This window comes from Pteropus alecto, unplaced genomic scaffold (genome assembly GCF_000325575.1).
Source record: "Pteropus alecto unplaced genomic scaffold, ASM32557v1 scaffold88, whole genome shotgun sequence".
In the NCBI taxonomy this organism is placed as follows: Eukaryota; Metazoa; Chordata; class Mammalia; order Chiroptera; family Pteropodidae; genus Pteropus; species Pteropus alecto.
In genome coordinates, this window is record NW_006494611.1 from 18,620,597 (window position 1) to 18,640,480 (window position 19,884).

At 38.5% G+C, this 19,884-nt stretch overlaps 1 protein-coding gene across 7 annotated transcripts in view; it reads left to right on the forward strand.

Moving 5' to 3' along the window:
- Positions 1-10,073, forward strand: part of SGMS1 (sphingomyelin synthase 1) — a 258,907-nt gene extending 248,834 nt beyond the window's left edge. For all 7 annotated transcript variants that reach the window (XM_025042272.1, XM_025042271.1, XM_025042273.1 and 4 more), the window contains 3 exons: positions 4,402-4,555; positions 7,465-7,631; positions 8,349-10,073. In XM_025042272.1, the coding sequence (XP_024898040.1) occupies positions 4,402-4,555; positions 7,465-7,631; positions 8,349-8,528 (501 nt within the window). In that variant the 3' untranslated portion in view covers positions 8,529-10,073. The remainder of the gene's footprint in view (positions 1-4,401; positions 4,556-7,464; positions 7,632-8,348) is intronic.
- The last annotated feature ends 9,811 nt before the right edge of the window (positions 10,074-19,884 follow it).

Consider the following 19,884-nt stretch of genomic DNA (forward strand, 5'->3'; position numbering starts at 1 on the left):
CCCTTGGGACAGACTGGGAGAAACTCTACCAATTTCCGTGCAAACCCTGTTAACATGAAGTGTGTACATTCTAGACTTTTTTGTGAATATTTTTTAAAGCATAATTGTACCAAACATTTGTTTTTCTTTTTAAGTGAATAACGTATTTATGGTATAAAGTTGCTATGCAGTCATTGTAAGCTTATTTTTTTAATAACTCATTAAGCAGTCATAGCCTACGTCAGTGCATTTGTTTCAGTATAGTGTGCGTTTGATTCACCTCAGATTCTGGTTCAGTACATGAGAGTGTATTTAAGCAGATTCCTTCTGTTGCTACATCCCTGGCCCAGGCTTTGAATAGCAAGGAAACAGTTATTAACAATGCCCATTCAGGTTGTTTCCAGCTTGTTGCTTTTGTAAATAATGTTGCAATGAGATATTTGTACTTAAAGCTTTTCTTCATATTTGGGATCATTTCTTTGAGGTAGTAGACTCCTAGAAATGATGTAACTGAGTCAGAGGTTATGGCTATTTCAGTTGCTGTTCAATACTGATCATTATGCCAATTGTAATAAATATGTTTCTCCCTGAGGTATAGGTGAAGAAATTGAGGCTTAGAGTGTTTCAGCTACATAGGGTCACACAGATGACCGGTAAAAGCCATGATTTTAGCCCAGCCTATATCTGTTGCCATGGCCGCTGCCACCTCCTCCTCCCTGCACTACTGGCTGCTGCATTCACACGTCTTCTCTTAAGTGAGCCTGTTTGAGAAAAATCAATGACATTGTACCTGCCCTACCACTGCTGTCTTTCTTTAGCTTTGCTAACTTGACGTGGGAAAAAAAAATGAGCTCCCATTAATGTTAATTTTTATTTCTGTTTGCTTGACAGTCTGTGTTTCTAGCTGGTCATATTCTTTGTCCTTTGATAAGTTTTGTTTTCTAAATTGGTCTTATTTACTTGATTTATATTTGCTGTGAACACAATAAAGATGTCAACTTGTTTCTGCTCTGATTGTTTTTGTAATTTGTCTTTTAATTTATTTGCTTTTTTAAACATAATTTTTAATGTAACTGGAACCATCCATCTTTTTAGTCTGTGCCCCACTAAGCTTAAAAAAGAGAGTTCCCCCTTGCAGAGGTTTGACACACATAGAAAGATCTTTTTAAAAGAAAGCTGAGGTGTTTTAAGGGTACTTGTAAGAAATGCAGGATTAAGTGTTGGCTGTTTTTCTTCAATGCCATGTTTACCTCATAATTTCTTCTCTTCCCTGCACATACAGTTTCCTCACCAACATTTTCCTGCTAAAATGGGAGGGCAAATTATGAGGCACAGCCTGAGAATATGATTCATGGTTTTCCAAGCCAGAGTGAGTTTTGGAAGGACAATTTGAAATAATGTAAAATGAAGAGCTACCTAAGCTTTTTGTCATAATTTTCTTCTATACGTTATCCATTGTGATAACAGAACTAGACCAGACTTTCAATTTAAAGCTTTAAAATTTTTTTATTACGTTTATACATGTATGCAATTTTAAAAATAAAATGGTTCTATAGGACTTGTTATGAAAAACAGTAGTCCCTTAACCTTAACCCTACTGCGACCCACTTTTCTACTCTTTCAACTCTTTTAACTGAATCTTGTGGTATTTACCTTTATATCTTTAATTGTTTTGAGAGAGAGAGAGAGAGACAGAGACAGAGACAGAGACAGAGTGAGAGTGTGTGTGTGTGTGTGTGTGTATCCTCAGATCTCTAAGTGGCATGGCAATGTTGTTTCTTTATAATTTCTAATATATGCTGTGTCTATTATTGACTTCCTGCTGTGGAAAGCCAGGATTTAGAGTCTTCGTGCCCCCACCGCCTCACCCATCACACACATTCACCCTTCATGTTCTGTCTTCCCAGTGTAGTTTTCTGCCCTTGATTTAACTCGGTATTGAGTGCTTACATTATTAGTTTTGTAAATGGTGTTCTCAGCCAAGTCATGTAGTTTCCTATAATTACATTTCCTTTTCTGCACAATATTTTGTTTCCTATGGAATCAGTAATTGCAGTGCTTTTTGCTTCATCAGTTTTCTGTGTACTTACTCATCCCCACCTGTGACTTTCCTTTCGCTGCATTCAGAGGCATTGGGTGTCTATCAGTCTCATCTCCTTGACGATGACTCCAGAGCTCCAACTTGCCCATTTGGGAGGCTCACTTTGTAGGCTGACTGCACAGTTTTTCGGCTCTCCTTTAATTGGCAATCCTACTGAATCCTATTTCTTCTTTTTTTCCGTTTACTTCTTTTCTTTGCAGAGCATATTCTTTGTAATTTCCTGAATAAAAAAAGAGTACATAGGTGGTAAATATTTTGAAATCTCGTATATATGAAAATGGCTTTGGTTTATCCTTCATTTATGCTTAATTAATAATATGTCTAGGTACAGAATTCTAAATTGGAAAGCATTTTCCCTCAGAACTTGGAGGCATTTTTCCAAAGCCTTGTATTTTCCAGTGTTGCTTTTGAAAAATTCTGATACTTGATACTTCATATGAAGCTTGTTTTTAATCTCTGGCAACTTTAGGGTTTCTTCTTTGACCCCAGTTTCTGAAATTCCATGATGCCGAATCTTGCTATGGAGCTCTGTTTTCTTCTATTGAGCTGGGAATTCAGTGATCTCTTTGAATTTGGAAATTCGTGTCCTCAGTGTGGTGTGTTCATCCTGCCATCCTTAAGTAGAAATCTTGATAAAAAATTTAAAGGGACTTTATAGTGAATTTATAATTTATACAAATGTGTAATTTATATAAATATATGTTTTCCAAAGCTGGAATATTATCAATTGCATTTTGAAATGGGATTATGTCGATTATACTGGCCAACCAGAATCTAAAAGAGTGCTGACAACCATAAAATATGGACAATCACACGTTTCATTTGACAGAGTTGATGAAAGTTGCAGTGAGTGAGTTGTTCAAGCCATTTATTACTCTGATATCCAGCCCAGACTTGTATCAGAAACAGGAAGATTTATTCTTAAACGTTTTTTCACTCTTATTAAAAGGAAAAACATGCAATTCTACCCACATAATTTCAGGAGATTGAAGGTACGTCCTACTCAGCCCCTCTTTTAATTTGGTCCCCAAAAATCACATACAAAAAAATATTTGCATGTTTGATTACCCCAACCTTCAGCTGCTTTAGCTAAGTTAACAGAACTGTTGTCTTTTAGGCCAAGCATGTGAAAATATATCTCTAAATTTTCCTTAGAGATTAAAAAAAATTTCCCCCCAAAATGGTAGTTATAGGAGTAAATCTGTCAGTCTTTATCAGTGTAATTTAAGAAAAAAATTGACTGAGCATCTGCTGAAATGTGCTATTAAAAAATGCTAATATCTGAGGAAAATTCTGAAGCTATGTCCTTCATTTCTAGGGCCATACCCTTTCCAAGGGCTGCCCAAGGAACCATAGATGTTGAATGGGCAGGTTCCTGGTGAGAGATTCTATGTGTTTTAATATAAGTTTGTAAAGGAAGAACAGCCTGTGTGTCTCCTCTATTCTCAGTAACCACAGTCAACACTTCTGTGACTGTGGGGAGGTTTTCTCTTACACCAAATAGTTCTCCAACTCTCTTTAACTCAATTCTGATACTGTCTACCTGGAGATAGTGTCACATCCCACAGGTTAAGGACTCAGTCTCACACTGATTATCCTCCCACTTCAGATGCCAATTATAAGTCCAGATTGTCACCTGTGCTTCTAACTGGCTGTAAATCAGAGGTTCTCATGACCTTTTCCTCTAGCTCTATTAATTTGCTAGAGCAGCTCACAGAACTCAGGAATACAATTTACTTACTAGATTACCAGTTTATTATAAAAGGAAATAACTCAGGAAGAGCCAGATTAGATAGAGATGCGTAGGGCAAGATATGTGGGAATGGGCGCGGAGCTTCTGTGCCCTCTCCAGGAAGCGTCAGTCACCCTGTATCTCTGCATGTTCACCAACCCAGAAGCTCTCTGAAACCCCATCCTTTTGGATTTTTGTGGAGTCTTTATTATGTTTTGATTAAGTCACTGGCCATTGGTGATTACCCTGGAGGCGGGGGAAGTGGACTGAAAGTTCCAACCCTCTCACCACCTGGCTGGTTCTCCTGGCAACCACCCTTAGGTACTTTCCAAATGTCAGCTCATTAAGGTGAACTCAGGTGTGGTTGAAAGGAGCTTGTTATGAATAACAAAAGGGCCTTTATCTTTCTTATGTTTAGGGAACTTCCAAAGGTTTTAGAAGCTCTGTGCGCAGAACAGGGACAAAGACCAAATATATATTTGTTATTATAAATCACAATATCACAAAGCTTAATTCTGAATATAAATAGTAATTAGAGCACACTGTCACGTGGGCTGGTAATGAATCTTGTTTTCTCTTTTCCCACCAGCTTTTCGGAGACTGGGAAGCCCAGCTGCGGAGAATAATGAAGCTCATTGCTGGCGGTGGCCTGTCCATCACTGGCTCTCACAACATGTGTGGGGACTATCTGTACAGCGGCCACACGGTCATGCTCACACTCACCTACTTATTTATCAAAGAGTGTAAGTCTAAAACAGGCTTCTGTTAGAATGTCCCATGGTCTCTGGCAAGTCTGCTGAAGTAAGACTGGAGGCCTCAGGAAGGCAGTGCTTCGTCTCACCACCATGCCTGGATGCAGCAGGCACCAGGGAAATGTATGTGGTCAGAAGGAACAGCTCTTCTTCACTGGAGTTTTTCATTGCCTCAGGTGTCAGCTATAGTATTGGGGTGTTTTACAGCTGCTAGAAGGAGCCAGAAGAAAATTTCAGGGACACAGAAATCTCGTATTGGGCCTGATTAGATGATGGAAGATTGTGTGTTTACTCGGTATACATTTTTTTCAAGCACATATGTTCTAACCTAAGGGTACAGTGGTGGTTCAGTTACCCTTATATGGGCTAGGGGCTCAGGAACACTAAATGAGGGAGACACTAAATGGGAAATTTCCTTTTGAAAAAAAGTACTTAAAATATTTTATGAAACACACAAACTAATATTACTGGGACTCCTGTACACTCTCAGATTTAATATATATGAGCATTTGCCATATCTATTTCAAATAACTCCTTTAAAAAAGCAAATAAAATGTTAGCATATGATTAAAACTTTTCATCCCTTCCCATTTTTCTATTCATTTCCATGCATGTTTTTGTATTTGTGTATTATTCTGTTCTGTTTTTTTAAATTTACATACACGGTATCTTGTTAAATGTAGCTTTCTGCCACTTTCAAATTATGTTTTTGAGATGAAATTCTGGTTTATTTTAATTGCCGTTTGTATTACAATACTATAAATGAACGAGAGATTATTTATTCATTTCTCTACTTGTAGAAAATTGTCTCCAGTATTGTACTGTTGGAAACAGTCTCAGTAAGCAGGCAGTTTCCATGAAGAGCGATAGGTAAACCAGGATACCAGTACCACAGAGGAGGGACACACATTGCAGTTTGGGGGTGTCAATGTGGTACCTTGCGGAAGTTTAATGTGGGTGGAATTTAGAGTGGGGGTGATGATGAGAAATGAAAATGAACTGGAAAGTAGGAACCAGATCATGGAGCCTGCCTTATGCCACCAAAAGGAATCTGAACTTCCATCTGACAGAGATGGGGTGCCCACCGAAGGTTATGCCAGTGGAGCAATGTCATCTAACTTATCCTTTTTAAAGGGAGAAACCACTCTTGGCAGCAGCTTGCAGGATGGACTGGAGAGGGGCAAGACTGGAGACCAGGAGAAAAAATAGGAGACTGGCTGCCGCTATAGTCAAGGAAACAGATGATGGTGGCCAAACCACCATGATGGCATTGGAGATGGAGAGAAGTGAAGGGATCAGAGGGAGATTAACAAAGAAGGGTCAACAGATAACAGGATTGTGGGGGTTCAGGAGAGAGATGGTAGACTGAAAGGTGAATGCTCAGTTATGGTCTTAAAAAGACTAAGATAGGAAACACAGGAGAAGAAGACAAGTTGTGCTTCAGGGCACTAAGAGAAAGAAGAGAATAGGTGTTCTGCTTGTATTTTAGTATGTGACCAAATAGAGCAAATTCCAGCAATGTCTATTCAGAATTGTCAGGCCATGATTTAGCCCTTATACTAGGATGTATCTGGGCATGGGAAATGGAAGTGGAATGGGCCTGATGTCAGCAGCCCCGGGGGATGGATTTCTGCCCCCAGTTGGTTGGTACCCCCCAGTTGGTTGGTACCCGAAATCCTTTAGTGGGGTTAGGCCTTATTCTTCTAGAAGACAAGGCAGTGTGCCATATTGGGTCACAAACTCTTATTTTTGAATCCTGGTACTTTCACTTACTAGCTCTGTGACCTGGGGAAAGACATTTAACCTTTCTGAGTTTTACATCTTTAGAATGAGATACTGATAGCTATTTCATGGGTAAGGGAGACGGGGTAAAAATTAAAATAGATGGCATGTATGAACACTAATTAATAGAGTTGCATGGAGAATGAAAGGTACCCACCGATTTGTTGCTGTTTTGTTAAGCTTTCAAATAAAAAAAATTATTTTTTATTGTCTCTCTTCCCTACTAGGAAGGGACCTCTCCACAAAGGCAGGCTCTTTGATCTCAGCACCTAGAGCAGTTCCTATTCTGAGCACAATATTTATTGAGAAAATGCTTAATAAATATTGTGTGAATGAATGGCTCATTCTTGGACCCCTTGAGAATCCAATAAAAGCCTGAAATTTCTCCCCTGGGGTGGGGAGGGTAGACTTAATTCAAATAGTATTTTTGCCTAGAATTTCAGACCTTCCGAAATCCATCCATTAAGCATACATGTTCAGAAGGCCTGCACTAATGGAGATTTTCATGCTTCCCTTAAGTGACTTTCCAAGTGTAGGTGCATACCAGTATTTATCTGACATTACCCTACCGTTGGGAATGCTTTTGGTCTAGGATTCCCGGGCATTTGGATTCTTTCTTATTTGTGTTTAAGATATGGGAATCTCAAAGACTTTCAGAGTATGGCTGTAGAGCTTGGAAAGCAAATGACAGTTGTTATCAATTATAATCGCTTAGTCCATGTATAGGGATCCATAGACCAAAAGGATTGATTTTTATGTAGAACAGTAACCCCAAATTATTTACAAGTAAATTAAGCATCAATGGGCAGCTTTTTTTTTAAAAGGCGCATGATAACATTCACCTATCCTTAATTGTCTTTTTAAACTGCATTTATGATTATCTGAATCAACTAATAGCCAAATATGAATTACTCTTGCTAGTAAAATAACTTATAAAATAAGCTGTTTTCATTCTAATATTGGTTGCAGGTAAGCTAAAGCCCTTAAATTTGCTAGCCCAAGAGATCTATTTTCAGAAGGAAAGATCCAGCTGTATTCACCATAGTAGCAGGGGCATGGTCAGGCGGCCTTAGCAGTACTCAAATAATGGGACTATTGCAGATTTCTCCTCTTTTCAGATTCCCCTCGACGACTCTGGTGGTACCACTGGGTTTGCTGGCTTCTCAGCGTGGTTGGAATCTTCTGTATTCTCTTGGCGCATGACCACTACACTGTGGACGTGGTGGTGGCATATTACATCACCACGAGACTCTTCTGGTGGTACCACACTATGGCCAATCAGCAAGTGAGTTTCCCCCCATTTGATTTGGAGCTTCTATTTCTCCTGGCTTGGTGTTGCGGGCATGGCAAGGGGAAGAATGCAAAGAATCTATAGATGTCTTAGGTTTCTCTTTTCTGAGGGATAGTCAGTTAAGATTACGTTGTCTCTTATGATGCCAATCCACTTCAGCATCAAAAACAAACAAGAAAGATGTTTCTATGATGACAAGAGATTGCATTGTCCTAGAACAAATGTCACACTCTCGTTGTCCCTGAAAATATTTTCCAAGACGTGCCCACCTGTTGTTTGATTTGCATTCCTACCCTCTCCTTCCTACCCTGGGCCCCTCGCCAGTTTAATACCTAATGTTTAATTAAGTTTGTCCATTTTCATTGTAGAAGCGTGAGTAACCAAAAAGTTAGTTGAGGTGTTTATTTATCAATAGAAGATTGAGTAAGCCACAAGTTCTCCTTGCAGTCCCAGAATTGGAGTTATTTGTTTTTCCACTGGGGTGTGGCCCGGTTTGCAGATGAGCGCAGAGTATAGAATGGTGGTGTGAGTGTGAAACTGGGATATGTGGGTGAACATGGGGTTCATCTGGGGCTCTTTGTGAATTTTAATATAAAAAAAATATTTGAACTTAAAGTGAAAGATTATGAGAAAAATATGTATGTTCCTTTTGAGGCTGGAATGATTCATTGTTCCTCCTGAACTTGATTTTTCTTTTCTTTACTATTTTAGGTGCTAAAAGAAGCTTCCCAGATGAACCTCTTGGCCAGGGTGTGGTGGTACAGGCCATTTCAGTACTTTGAAAAGAATGTCCAAGGAATTGTACCTCGATCTTATCATTGGCCCTTCTCTTGGCCAGTAGTCCACCTCAGTAGGCAAGTTAAATACAGCCGGTTGGTGAATGACACATAACAGCTGTACAAAGTGGGGGAACGAGGAACTGTCCGAAGTGCTAAGAACTCCATGAGAGAAGATGCCATAAAATAAACACCTCCCTAATCCTACTATCTTTCAACAGTTACCTTGACTTAACCTATTGAGTTACCTGGTCAGCACTGTGATCTTTTTTTCTCTCCAAAGGACCTGCGTTGGACAACAATAAAGAAAATTTAACCTATCATGCACTGTACACGTTTCCTGTTCATAAGTTTGGAATTTACATAACCCACGACCACCATGTTCCTTTGTATATGATGCAACAGCATAAATGTAAGCTTTTATATCATAAGTTCTGGTCTTTCCAGTCACATCTGGAAATAAAGCGTATTATTTTCTTGGGAAAACATACTTTTCATATCTCTTGCCCCAAAGATTGGGCTGTAAGCCATTTTCTAGCAAATGTCTCTATGAAGGTTTCTAAGTACCTGAATGGGGTTCGATTCTGAAATCTTTTTACCTGTTGCACCAGTATTCAAATGAAAATGACAGACACAGAAAGGTTTAGTAACTTTGGGTTTTGTAAAATCAGAGACAGTGTGTCAAAAAGTGCAAAAAAACAAAAATAGATTCTGTTATAAAGTGATTTTCTAAGTATTTCCTAACTTTATTTTTCAAAATGATGTTATGAAAACCAAATTTAAAGATTTTTACATGTCAGAGAAGAGAGTTAAAATTTAAAAATGCTTCTTGGGAGAGAAATTTGTCTATGTTTCTAGTGCCTTTCTTGTCTTGATTGTATGGTCAGTAGGCAATCTTAAATGTTTTTATTTAAAATAAAGTATTCCATGAAAATATAAATGTATGTATACACTACTAAATTTTGCATTTATAGGTAAATTAAATCAGAAGACTGCTTATGGTTTTTAAATTGCTCTGAATTAAAGAATGGGGCATTTAATTAGAAAGTCAGACCCTGTTCCCATATTGTGAGCAGGCGGCAGTGATACGTACCACTTAAATTATTTTATCATCTATTTGGTAGTTCAATTTTAACTGTACAATGAAAACAGCCATGAATACTTCTTTTTAAAAGAGAGTTTTGAAAATGATCACTTAACTAAAACTTGAAAGCTATAAATTAGATATCCATACTCTCATGACAATTTTGTTGGTGAACAACAGAAAAGATATCTATTTCTTTAAAATATATTTGTGCAGAAACTGCATGTAACTTTGTTTTACTCCTAACATAAGTATGTTTGGGGAAGTATTCTATTCTATACTTGCCAATGTGGAGAACAAAATAGTTTTTTAAGAATGAAGAAGTATATATATCCATTCTGTATTTTACGTGCAGCAGGATTATCTTCCGTAGGGTTTTTTTTTGTGTATTCACAAGGTGATATTTGTATTGTAAAACAATAATGGTGAAGGAAATAAAAAGGCTTTTAAAATTTTGTTTGTTTTAAATCTTTGTAAAGTTATTATTCCAGAGAGTATACTGATATCTTAACAGCTTACCTAGGTCATAAATTAATCAAAATGCACTTTTTAATAAAAACTGATATATAAAATAAATGGTGGTGTTATTAATGTGTTCACCTTCTTCACAGAAGTCCTAAATGAAGTCATTGATGCAAGGTAAGAAACTGAGTTTTGGAATTCCTTCACTGAGTTTTTTTGAGACAGAGCCGTTAATAATCATGTTTCCTTTCCCTTGAGGTTCCTCTAAATGTACTGTGAATTTTAGAGAGGTATTGATTTCTCACCCATCTCTGGGAAGTCAGGCTCCTTTCTCTCCTATACCTCCAAGACTGTAGATGAGAATAGGGTTTTGGGGGAATGAAGAAGTATATATATCCATTCTGTATTTTACGTGCAGCAGGATTATCTTCCGTAGGGTTTTTTTTTGTGTATTCACAAGGTGATATTTGTATTGTAAAACAATAATGGTGAAGGAAATAAAAAGGCTTTTAAAATTTTGTTTGTTTTAAATCTTTGTAAAGTTATTATTCCAGAGAGTATACTGATATCTTAACAGCTTACCTAGGTCATAAATTAATCAAAATGCACTTTTTAATAAAAACTGATATATAAAATAAATGGTGGTGTTATTAATGTGTTCACCTTCTTCACAGAAGTCCTAAATGAAGTCATTGATGCAAGGTAAGAAACTGAGTTTTGGAATTCCTTCACTGAGTTTTTTTGAGACAGAGCCGTTAATAATCATGTTTCCTTTCCCTTGAGGTTCCTCTAAATGTACTGTGAATTTCAGCAACCTCTATAGAATGAGTGTATTTTTCAAAGTATGGTTGACCCTTGCATGAAATGGGGTTCAGGGGTGCTGACCCCCACCCAGCGGAAAATCGGCATATAATTTTGACTCTACAGTTGGCCCTTTACATCTGTTGATATGAAGTACTGAATGTATTTTTTTAATTTGCGCATAAGTGGACCCATGCAGTTCAAACCATGTTGTTCAAGAATCAACTGTATATAAAAAGAATCACAGATAAGTTAATTTCAAACTGCAGACCATCGTTTATCGACACCGAATTCATTAATTCTCAATCAGGTCGCTTAACTTTTTTCCCCTATAACTGGAAGTAATACAGCTTTTCCAGTTTAGATGGAAATAAATCTGAAATGAGAGATACAGCATTAGTGCTTTGCTAATAAATGGTAATGGAAAATAACTTTTTAAAAAGAAAAAAGATACTCTTGATGTGGTAAAGAAAGGAAGGTGTTAACTAGCGAAGGCCTGTGCTTATGAAGGAAAGGTGTCTGAGGAAGCTAGAAAGGTAAAGTTAGTAAGATGTCTGTCCTTCATGGTCTTTTGGACTGTGTCTCAGTCAGAAAAAATGTTGTGGCCTCTTAAGGCAAATAGAGTAAAATCCTCAGATAGGTTTGTGTTTACAGCCTTTCACTAACTTTGACTATTCACCAGGTGCTACATATTGAAAGGGAAAGGAACTTGAGTAGTAAAAATGAATTATTGGCACTGCTAACAATAGTGATCCCTTTTTTCTAAGTCGAAATAGTTACATTAAAATTTTCATTATTATAAGTTTACGTACTAGCTATGTGCCAAGAAATTCACTTGCTGATTGCTCTTTATGTCTGACTGCACTGATTGGTGAATGACATATCCTGTGGCTCTCTAGTCTGCAAATCCCGGAAGACACAAAGACATCTCATTGTCTTCTGGAGACTGTAGTGCACTTGATAATACCTGCCTGAATGAGGGCATGAGGACTTTTTCTGTCCTGTGGTTAAGTCAGAGCCCTAGATATTAACGTCTTTATTTTGCTCTTTTTACAGGTTGGGCATTTTATATGTATTATCTTATTAATCCTCATACAACTGAGAGGTTAGTTTTCATCCCCATTTTATGAGATGACCCTGGTATGTTAAATAACTTTCCCAAGGGCATGCAACTGGTGAGTGGTGAAAATCTGATTAGAGGCCAAGTTTCCACCCTGCTGTCCTCAGTCCCACCTCCCCTCACTGCCCCTCCCCCCAATTCTCTTAGTTTTCCTAAATTCTTCAGTAAGAATCTGCAGTGGGGGAAATCTGCTTTTAATGGTAAAGCTAAGTAACATAACACTATGGACTGAAGAGCAAAAAATTCATGCCATATGGTGTGAGATTAATTTTGCCAGTTTCCTAATCACTATATGTTTTATTTGTATTGCAGGCAAGTACCTAAATTGATAAATATCTCATGAACTTGATAAATATGGTACAAAGTGAGAATACATGCTAGCTTCCACTTGACCATTACATGAAAAAAGCAAGTTTTGAATTAACTAGAATGAGAATATGCCACCTGAATCCCTTGAAAGTGATAGCCTCTTTTTCTCCGTTTAGTCAGAACACTGAATAAATCAAAACTGCTGACTTGAAATTCTGCCTTTCAGCACCTTAAAATTCTTATCTATACTCTGGTTCAGAACACAAGTCAGAAGATTAATCGATGCCAGCCCTCCAAAGTCTCAGACTCCCAGCTCCCACGAGAAGATCAGACATGGGTGTGATCAGTGGGAAACAGACTAAGAGTGAAGGAAGTTGCAAAAGAGCCTGGTGCTGGGCCCCAAGGGATGAAGAGGTGTTTGGATAATGGATGAGGCAGCAGCATTCTAGGAGAGTGGCAGAAGGACAGTACAAATGGCTCTGGCTTACTGTTGGTGAAGAGAATATGGAGTTAGGATTTATCATAAGAGTTCATGTTAATTGCATTTATTCTTTTATTCCTCAGGCCCTGGCATGGCACAGTGGTATTGTTTAGCATCTAATGATTCAGAAAGTACACGCTATGAATTTAGAGATACTCTCAAGGGAATCTGTTGTTTATTAATCACAATAGCATATGTGTAATGTTTGGTTAATTGGAATAGTATTTATAGGAGCTATTATTCCATCAACATACCGTGGTTGGTGAGTGTAAACGTTTGAAGTCTCTTGAGAATTCTTAGAAAGAGTTTTAAGAGTTTAAACCAGAGTTCAATGAAATTGGCAGTCTGTTCTTTTAAAGTTTAACAACAACAAAAAAAGTCCAATCTTAAGGCCTATGCAACCTCCAGTGTGATGGTTCTGTGTTAAAGTATTCGTAGGTGCGGCTACAGAGGACAGGAGTGGCATTTCAGGTGAGGATAAGAGAAGTCTCTGACACCCAAGAGTCCCCTCTCAGGCCTGTGAATGAATGGCTCCACTGTTTTATGAAGAATGAGAGTAATTGTGTAGGGGAAAAAGAAACTACTGGAGAAGGTAGAGGAAAGTATGGTATATCCATTAGGGCAGGGGTCCCCAGCCTTTTTGGCACCAGGGACCAGTGCTTCTATGAGAATCTAATGCCTCATGATCTGAGGTGAAGCTGAGGAGATGATGCTAGTGCTGGGGAGTGGCTGCAAATAGAGATGAAGCTTCACTTGCTCACCTGCAGCTCACCTCCTGCTGTGTGGCCGTAGGCTTGAGGACCCATGAATTGGGGCCCCAGATATGGGTTGGAATCTCAACTCTGCTGCTTGTAGGCACTGTCGCTTGGCAAATTTTCTCTGAGCCTCAGTTTCCTCACAATAAGGATGATTTTAACTGTTTTGGTATAATATGGGGCAGCGATGAGGCATGCATACAATTTAAGTGCTCAGTAAATAACCACTGTCATACAGAGGAAAGTGTGAAACAGATGAAAAGGAGGCTCCTGCGGCATTCAGGAAGAAGTCTCAAAGAAAAGACTGGCCCTAGCCAGAGCGAGAGCTAACCTGGGTAAGAAACCAAGCCTGGACTCAGCCTTGAACTTCTGAGTCTATATTATCAGTAGTCTGAACCAACAGACATCTTATTACCTTTGATAAAACACTTGCTCTAGCATTCTGAACATCTGATGTGCATGCACAATAGTTGCTTTGAGTATTGGCCAGCTCTGAAATAGCATGACACAATCATCTTGGATGATAAGCCAGGGTAGCAGTGAAGCAGAAACATGCATGGCCATCATGATTTATTGGTACTTGGAGTCTGCTCCCCTGGCCAGCTCTGTGTTGTCACACGGAGGAACTAGTATTGTTTGGATTGCTTTCTGCTAAAGGTATTTATCAGCAGGAGTGGGGAGAGAAAAGGGAGTTTCAGCCAAAGCAATCTGTCTTTTATTCATTGTCTCTTTAATAAAGAGCCTATGACCATGGAAAGGCACATACTGGGTTTCCTGTTGGAGATGTATAGCAATGCTCCCTGTTATTTTAATGTTTCTGAAAAATATAATTTTTGGAAAAAGCAAAATCTGACTCTTAAAATGAATGTTTGTTTTGAAGGCTTCTCCGAAATCATTGGCTTTAAATTTAAAGAGGCCACATCAAATAAATCATTGTCAGGCTTATAGAAAGTGTGTTCATTATGAGCCTTTTGGCCAAGGGAGCTTTTTGACCTCTGTTGGTGTTAGGCTGTGACAGCGGCCCCTGGCAGGGCTAAGAAGTGAGGATACAGTGTGTTTGCAGCACAAACTTCCTTTTCACAGCAGGCACCATTAGGACGCTTCAGTGAGCCTCCACACCAGAGGCGGACAGATGAATTTGCAGGCGTTTGCTAGCTCCATTTCTCCACAGGCTTCAAGGATGAACATGTAAAGCAAATGGCTTGAAAAGAAATTGTGTCCAATTAATGCTGCTGGCACATGTCTGTTTTGGAAGCATTACTGGCTCCAGATTCTGGAGCGCACTCTTGTGCTCATGAGCTGACACTTGCAGCTTACAGTTTGGACTTTCAGAATCCTCAGGGCCAAGAGGCTGCCTAAGGAGGTTTCTTTTCCCCTGAGGCTCCTGGTCCCTAAGCACCTAGATATGCAACTTCAAGAAGACAGAGGAACCGATGCAAAGAATATGGCCAGAGGGCATCGTTCCTTGTTCTTGCACCATCCTCTGCCCCAGTTGCACCCCCAACACACAGCAAAGTAGTCAGAGGCGGGCGTGGCGGTACAGTTCTTCCTTCAGGAGAGAAAATGTCAATGTATTCGGCACACGTAACCCCCACATACTATTAACATTCACCAAGTGTGAATTCAAACAAAAAGTCACCAAAATTAGATGGGGAGGTATCTGAAATGTCACTTTAACACATGGCGGGTATGGAGAACTGTGACGATTTGGCTTCCTGTAGATCTGGGCTATCAAAACTGGTTTAATTTCTCAAGATGTTCAGGGCTTAATCACCAATTAAAATCAGTAACAATGAATTTGCTCAAGCCCTAGGAAATCTATTTTCCTCTTGAGAATGAGGGGGCTCAAATCCAAGTCTTTTCATTTGATGAAAATGAGGAATTGATGGCAGTCTTCCTACTCCTAAAAGGAGGTCAGAGCGGGAAAGGCAGCCAAGCTCACTAGGAAGACCTGCTGGCTTCCGTTTTGATTTACAGCAGCTTGCTTCATAAGACCAGGAATGAAGGCAAATGAGCTAGTGAGATGGGGGCTGAACTGAAGGGATAGAGTCATTGAGCACTGGCCCCTGGAGGGTGGGCGAATGTTAGGTGCTGGAGAACACAGCGTTCTCTGTTGCCCCGTTTTCTCTTCCCTTTCAGTTTGATTTTGATGGGGTTCCCTAAGTTAGGGAGCACACACACACACACACACACACACATCTTTAGCATTCATATCAGTGTATTTAAGATGCTAATAAATCTTCTCTTGCAGAAACCTACTTAAATTTTATTAAGCTAATGCTTTCCAAATTTACTTTGCCTTGAAACTCTTTCTTTTCATAAAACCTTCCCCCACTAACATTTTATTATAAAAAAAAATGTAAGTGTAAAACTTGTACGCTTTTTACAATAAGAACCCATTTTGGCACCATCTAGTTTCCACCATTATTTTATTAACCTGCTTTATCACATATTAATCCATTTATCTATCTTTTTTAGCATCTATCAATTATTCCCATTTTTTGGAATGCATTTCAGAGTGAATTGCAGATATCAGTTCACTTCTTCCTAAACACTTTGACATTTGTACCATTAACTAAAATTCAAAATTTGTTGGGTTTTTTTTTTGAGATAAAATATAGAGACAAAGGAATATATAAATCTTAGATGTATATTTGCTGTTTTGACAAATGCATGTACCTATGTAACTCAAATGCCTATCATGACATAGAACATTACTGTGTTCCCAGAAGGTTCTTTTATACCCCTTCCCAGTCAATCCTGGCCAGCTCATCACCCTACCACTCCCAGAGGCAAACAGCTACTGTATCTATCCTTTTTTTCCACTGGTGATTTTTTTTCCCCACAATGCACTGCGTATGTATTTTTTGTGTCTGGCTTATTTCACTCTAGATAATATTTTTAGATTCATCCATGCTGTCATGTGTATTGATAATTCGTTCCTTTTTATTAGTGAGTAGTATTTCATTGACTAAATGTGCTACAGTTCCTTTATCCACTTGATAGACTGCTTCCAAGTATTGGATATTATGAATAAAGCAGCTAAGAACATTCTTGTATGTTTTCTGTGTGTGTGCATGTGTGTGCGTGTGCGTGTGTGCGTGTTTCAGTTCTCATGGGTAAATACCGAGATGTGGGTTTGGGTAGACACATAGGGTAGATATGTTTAATTTTATAAAAAATTACCAGACCTGCTGATAGGAAATTTGTTTTACTTTTAAAAAGATGAAAGTCCCCTCTTCCTCTGGGCAAGGTTGTGTCTAGATAGGATACCCAGAACTTCTGGACCTCTGAGGATGGAACTGACACATGAGAAGGCATTGGGTCCTTACTGATAGCACTGGACACTGAAGTAACCAGCCCAGGGGCCACCTTCCTCAGAGCTGTTATGTGAGTCAGTAACATTCCTTATTATCTCAGTTTTTTTTTTTTAATTTTCATAAGAGTTGATTTGAGCCCAACTGACGACATATGCCAGAGAGCAAGATCTCAGACGCTGCCTCAGTCAGAGTCAGACATACTTTAAAATATTTTTTGACAGAGTAAAAATATTTTTATAAACTTTACTGAAGTATTACATACATAAAGAAAAGTACATAGATTAATTTTCACAAACTGAATATATCTAAGTAACTGGTTTCTAGATTAAGAAACGGCATTACCAGTATCAGGGTGGCCTTGAGGAAACGGGACAATATATCACACATTATCAAAATTAAAAGTTAGAAGTGAAAAATAAAATTTGAGGCTCAGTCAAGTTCACTGGTTAATATCACCAAATATTTAAGGGGAAAATTATACTAATGCTCTACAAAGATGAAACTAGACTTCCGCACTAGAAATCCCTCGTGCTTCCTAAAGTTTCTCTCCCTTGGTTTCTCTGTCTTCCCCAAACCTCCTTTTGCAGCCAATCCATTGGCACAGGTTTCTCTTTCATATTCTCTCTCCAAATTCTTTTCAATTTACACATTTCATTCGGCAAGGCAAAAGCCTTGTCAATTAGTTAGAATGGTAATCATTGAATTTTCCTGAAGTCCTGAGTTCAGAGTGAGAATAGCTGGGAAAGAAGCACAGCTATAATAAAGTAACCCACAAAAGTGCTATGGTCCCATTGAATGGATTGAAACACTAGCAGTCATAAAATACGTTATGTTACTTACCAGTCAAGTGACTTTGGACATGTGGCTACTTGAGCCTCAGATGTTACTTTATTTGTGAAATGGGTAGAACAATAGTAGTTACTTCATAGGGCTGTTTTGAGATTGGCTTTAAAGGGCTTACATGTATTAAAAGGGGGTGGTGGTAACAAGAGTCATGTTCTGGGGTTCATGGGATAACTTATTTTCTGTTTCTACCCTAAGCAGGAAGGGATTCTTCCCACCAAACACTGTCAACTGAAGATCACTGGTGTCACAGGAGCCACATGCAGACTCAGGTGGAGTCACTTACTAGAGTTTGGCAGTGGACCTTCCTGCAAAACCTTTAGCTATCAGAAGACAGAGTAAGGCAGCAACTGGCCTTGTGTGGGGCTTATGAAAGAAGCTTATTCTTCTCTGGAAATCAACCAAATTATAAGTGTTCCAATTAGAGTCGCCTTTGAGCAGTTATATATGAACATGGAATGAGAATAATTTACTAATGTTTGTTTTGGCCTTTGGTATAGGGCACACCACCCCTGAGCAGATCTCATGTGAAAAAAAAAATGTGGTGGGGGATCACATAAGACGATTAGCCCACTGTAAATGAATAACAATTTGGGTTAATCAGGACAGACTTGATGGCTAAGGCTTCTCTTCTCAGAGACTGACCTTTAAAGATTCTTAAATTAATTGAATATTAAATTGTAAACCAGTATTGCCCAAAGTTCATCCATTAGTGTACAGCTGACATGATTTTTCTCCATAACTGTTTATCACTTTACTATTGTTTAATTAGAATTTTCTTCTAATAAAGTTCTTAAAAATTGGTTCGGCCTCATTCTATAATTTATATTTCTAATTCACATCAAAACAATAAATAATTATCAAAAGAAAAAGTGATCACTCTGTACTACCTAAAAAGCTCTCTCCCTTTGGGCTATATTTTTGTCTACTGTTGTCATCGCAGATAATAGATCACTTACAACCAATCTCAAGAATTCATTCTCGTAAGGTCTTGAGCTAAAAAATCCCTCCAGAATTGCTTTGCAGAGACACCCAAAGTTTGATTCTCTTTAACCAAACCTGCTTGTCTCACCCTCTTCCCTATTTCAGCCAAAGTCAACTCCACTCTACCAGTTCTTCAGTCTACAAAGCTTTGGAATATTCTTGACTCTTATCTCTCTCTCATCCTTCTAATCCAACAAGGAATTTCGTGGACTGTGCCTTCAAAATACATCCATATTAGACCACTTCACATTATCTCCACTTCTAGCCTTCTAGTCTTAGCTTCTTGCTTGGATATTGCAAAATGCTCCAAATTAGTCTTGTTGCTTTGAAGATTGCCTCTCTGCAGTGTGTGTTGGCACTGAATCTAAGTGATAAATAGTGTAGAGTAAACTTTCTAAAGAACAGATCATACCGCTGCTCTGCTCAAAAATCCCTAATGACTTTCCATCTCATTTGGAGTGAAATCTAAAGTCCTTGCCTTGATCTGTAAGGCCTTCCTGACCACCATCTCGTGACATCCACTACACACATCTTGACTTCATTTCCAACTGTTCTCTTGTTCTCCCTGCTTAGGTCACCCTGGGCATCTTTTCTTCCTTCAACCTACCAAACACATTCTTGTCTGGGGAACTTGATGTTTGCTACTCCTTTTCCCTAGAATGCTCTTTCCCAGGCGTAAGCATGACTTCTACTTTTTTCCCACTTCCTTCAAGTGTCTATTGAGATAATCACACTAGCAGAGAGGACATCTTTGGTTATACGGTATGAAACAATCTTCTTTCACTCTTGTTTTGCTTTTTCTTCTTTTTAGCGCTTTTAACGAAATAAATTAATTTTATTTTTTGTCTTCTTCCCTTTAGGATGGAAGCGTTATGAAAAGAAGGACTTTGCTTTATTCTCCACTCTATCATCAGGGCCTAAAAGAGTGCCTGGCAAAGAGTAGGTACTTAATAAATACATGAATAAATGCTGGATTGGATAAATATTACCTTACCATTACAGTACAGATTCTGGTGCCTAGAAAGGGCAAAACCAGGTAGGAAGTACCACTCCCCCAGCCCTCACCCCTCCACCTTACAGTTACAGATATGTCCCATGTTACACAAGTAGCATTCTTATCAATCAACAAATGTACTCATTATTATATAAAGTGCTACAAAGCAATACAGTAGGATAAAAAGAGTTTAAATTACAGGTGGATTAGGACAGCTTTATATTTTTAAAAGAAATTTCATTTAAGACCAGAATTATAAAGAATCAGACAACTCAGAGATGTAAGTGGGTAGAATAATCAGAGAAAGCTTGAAAAATA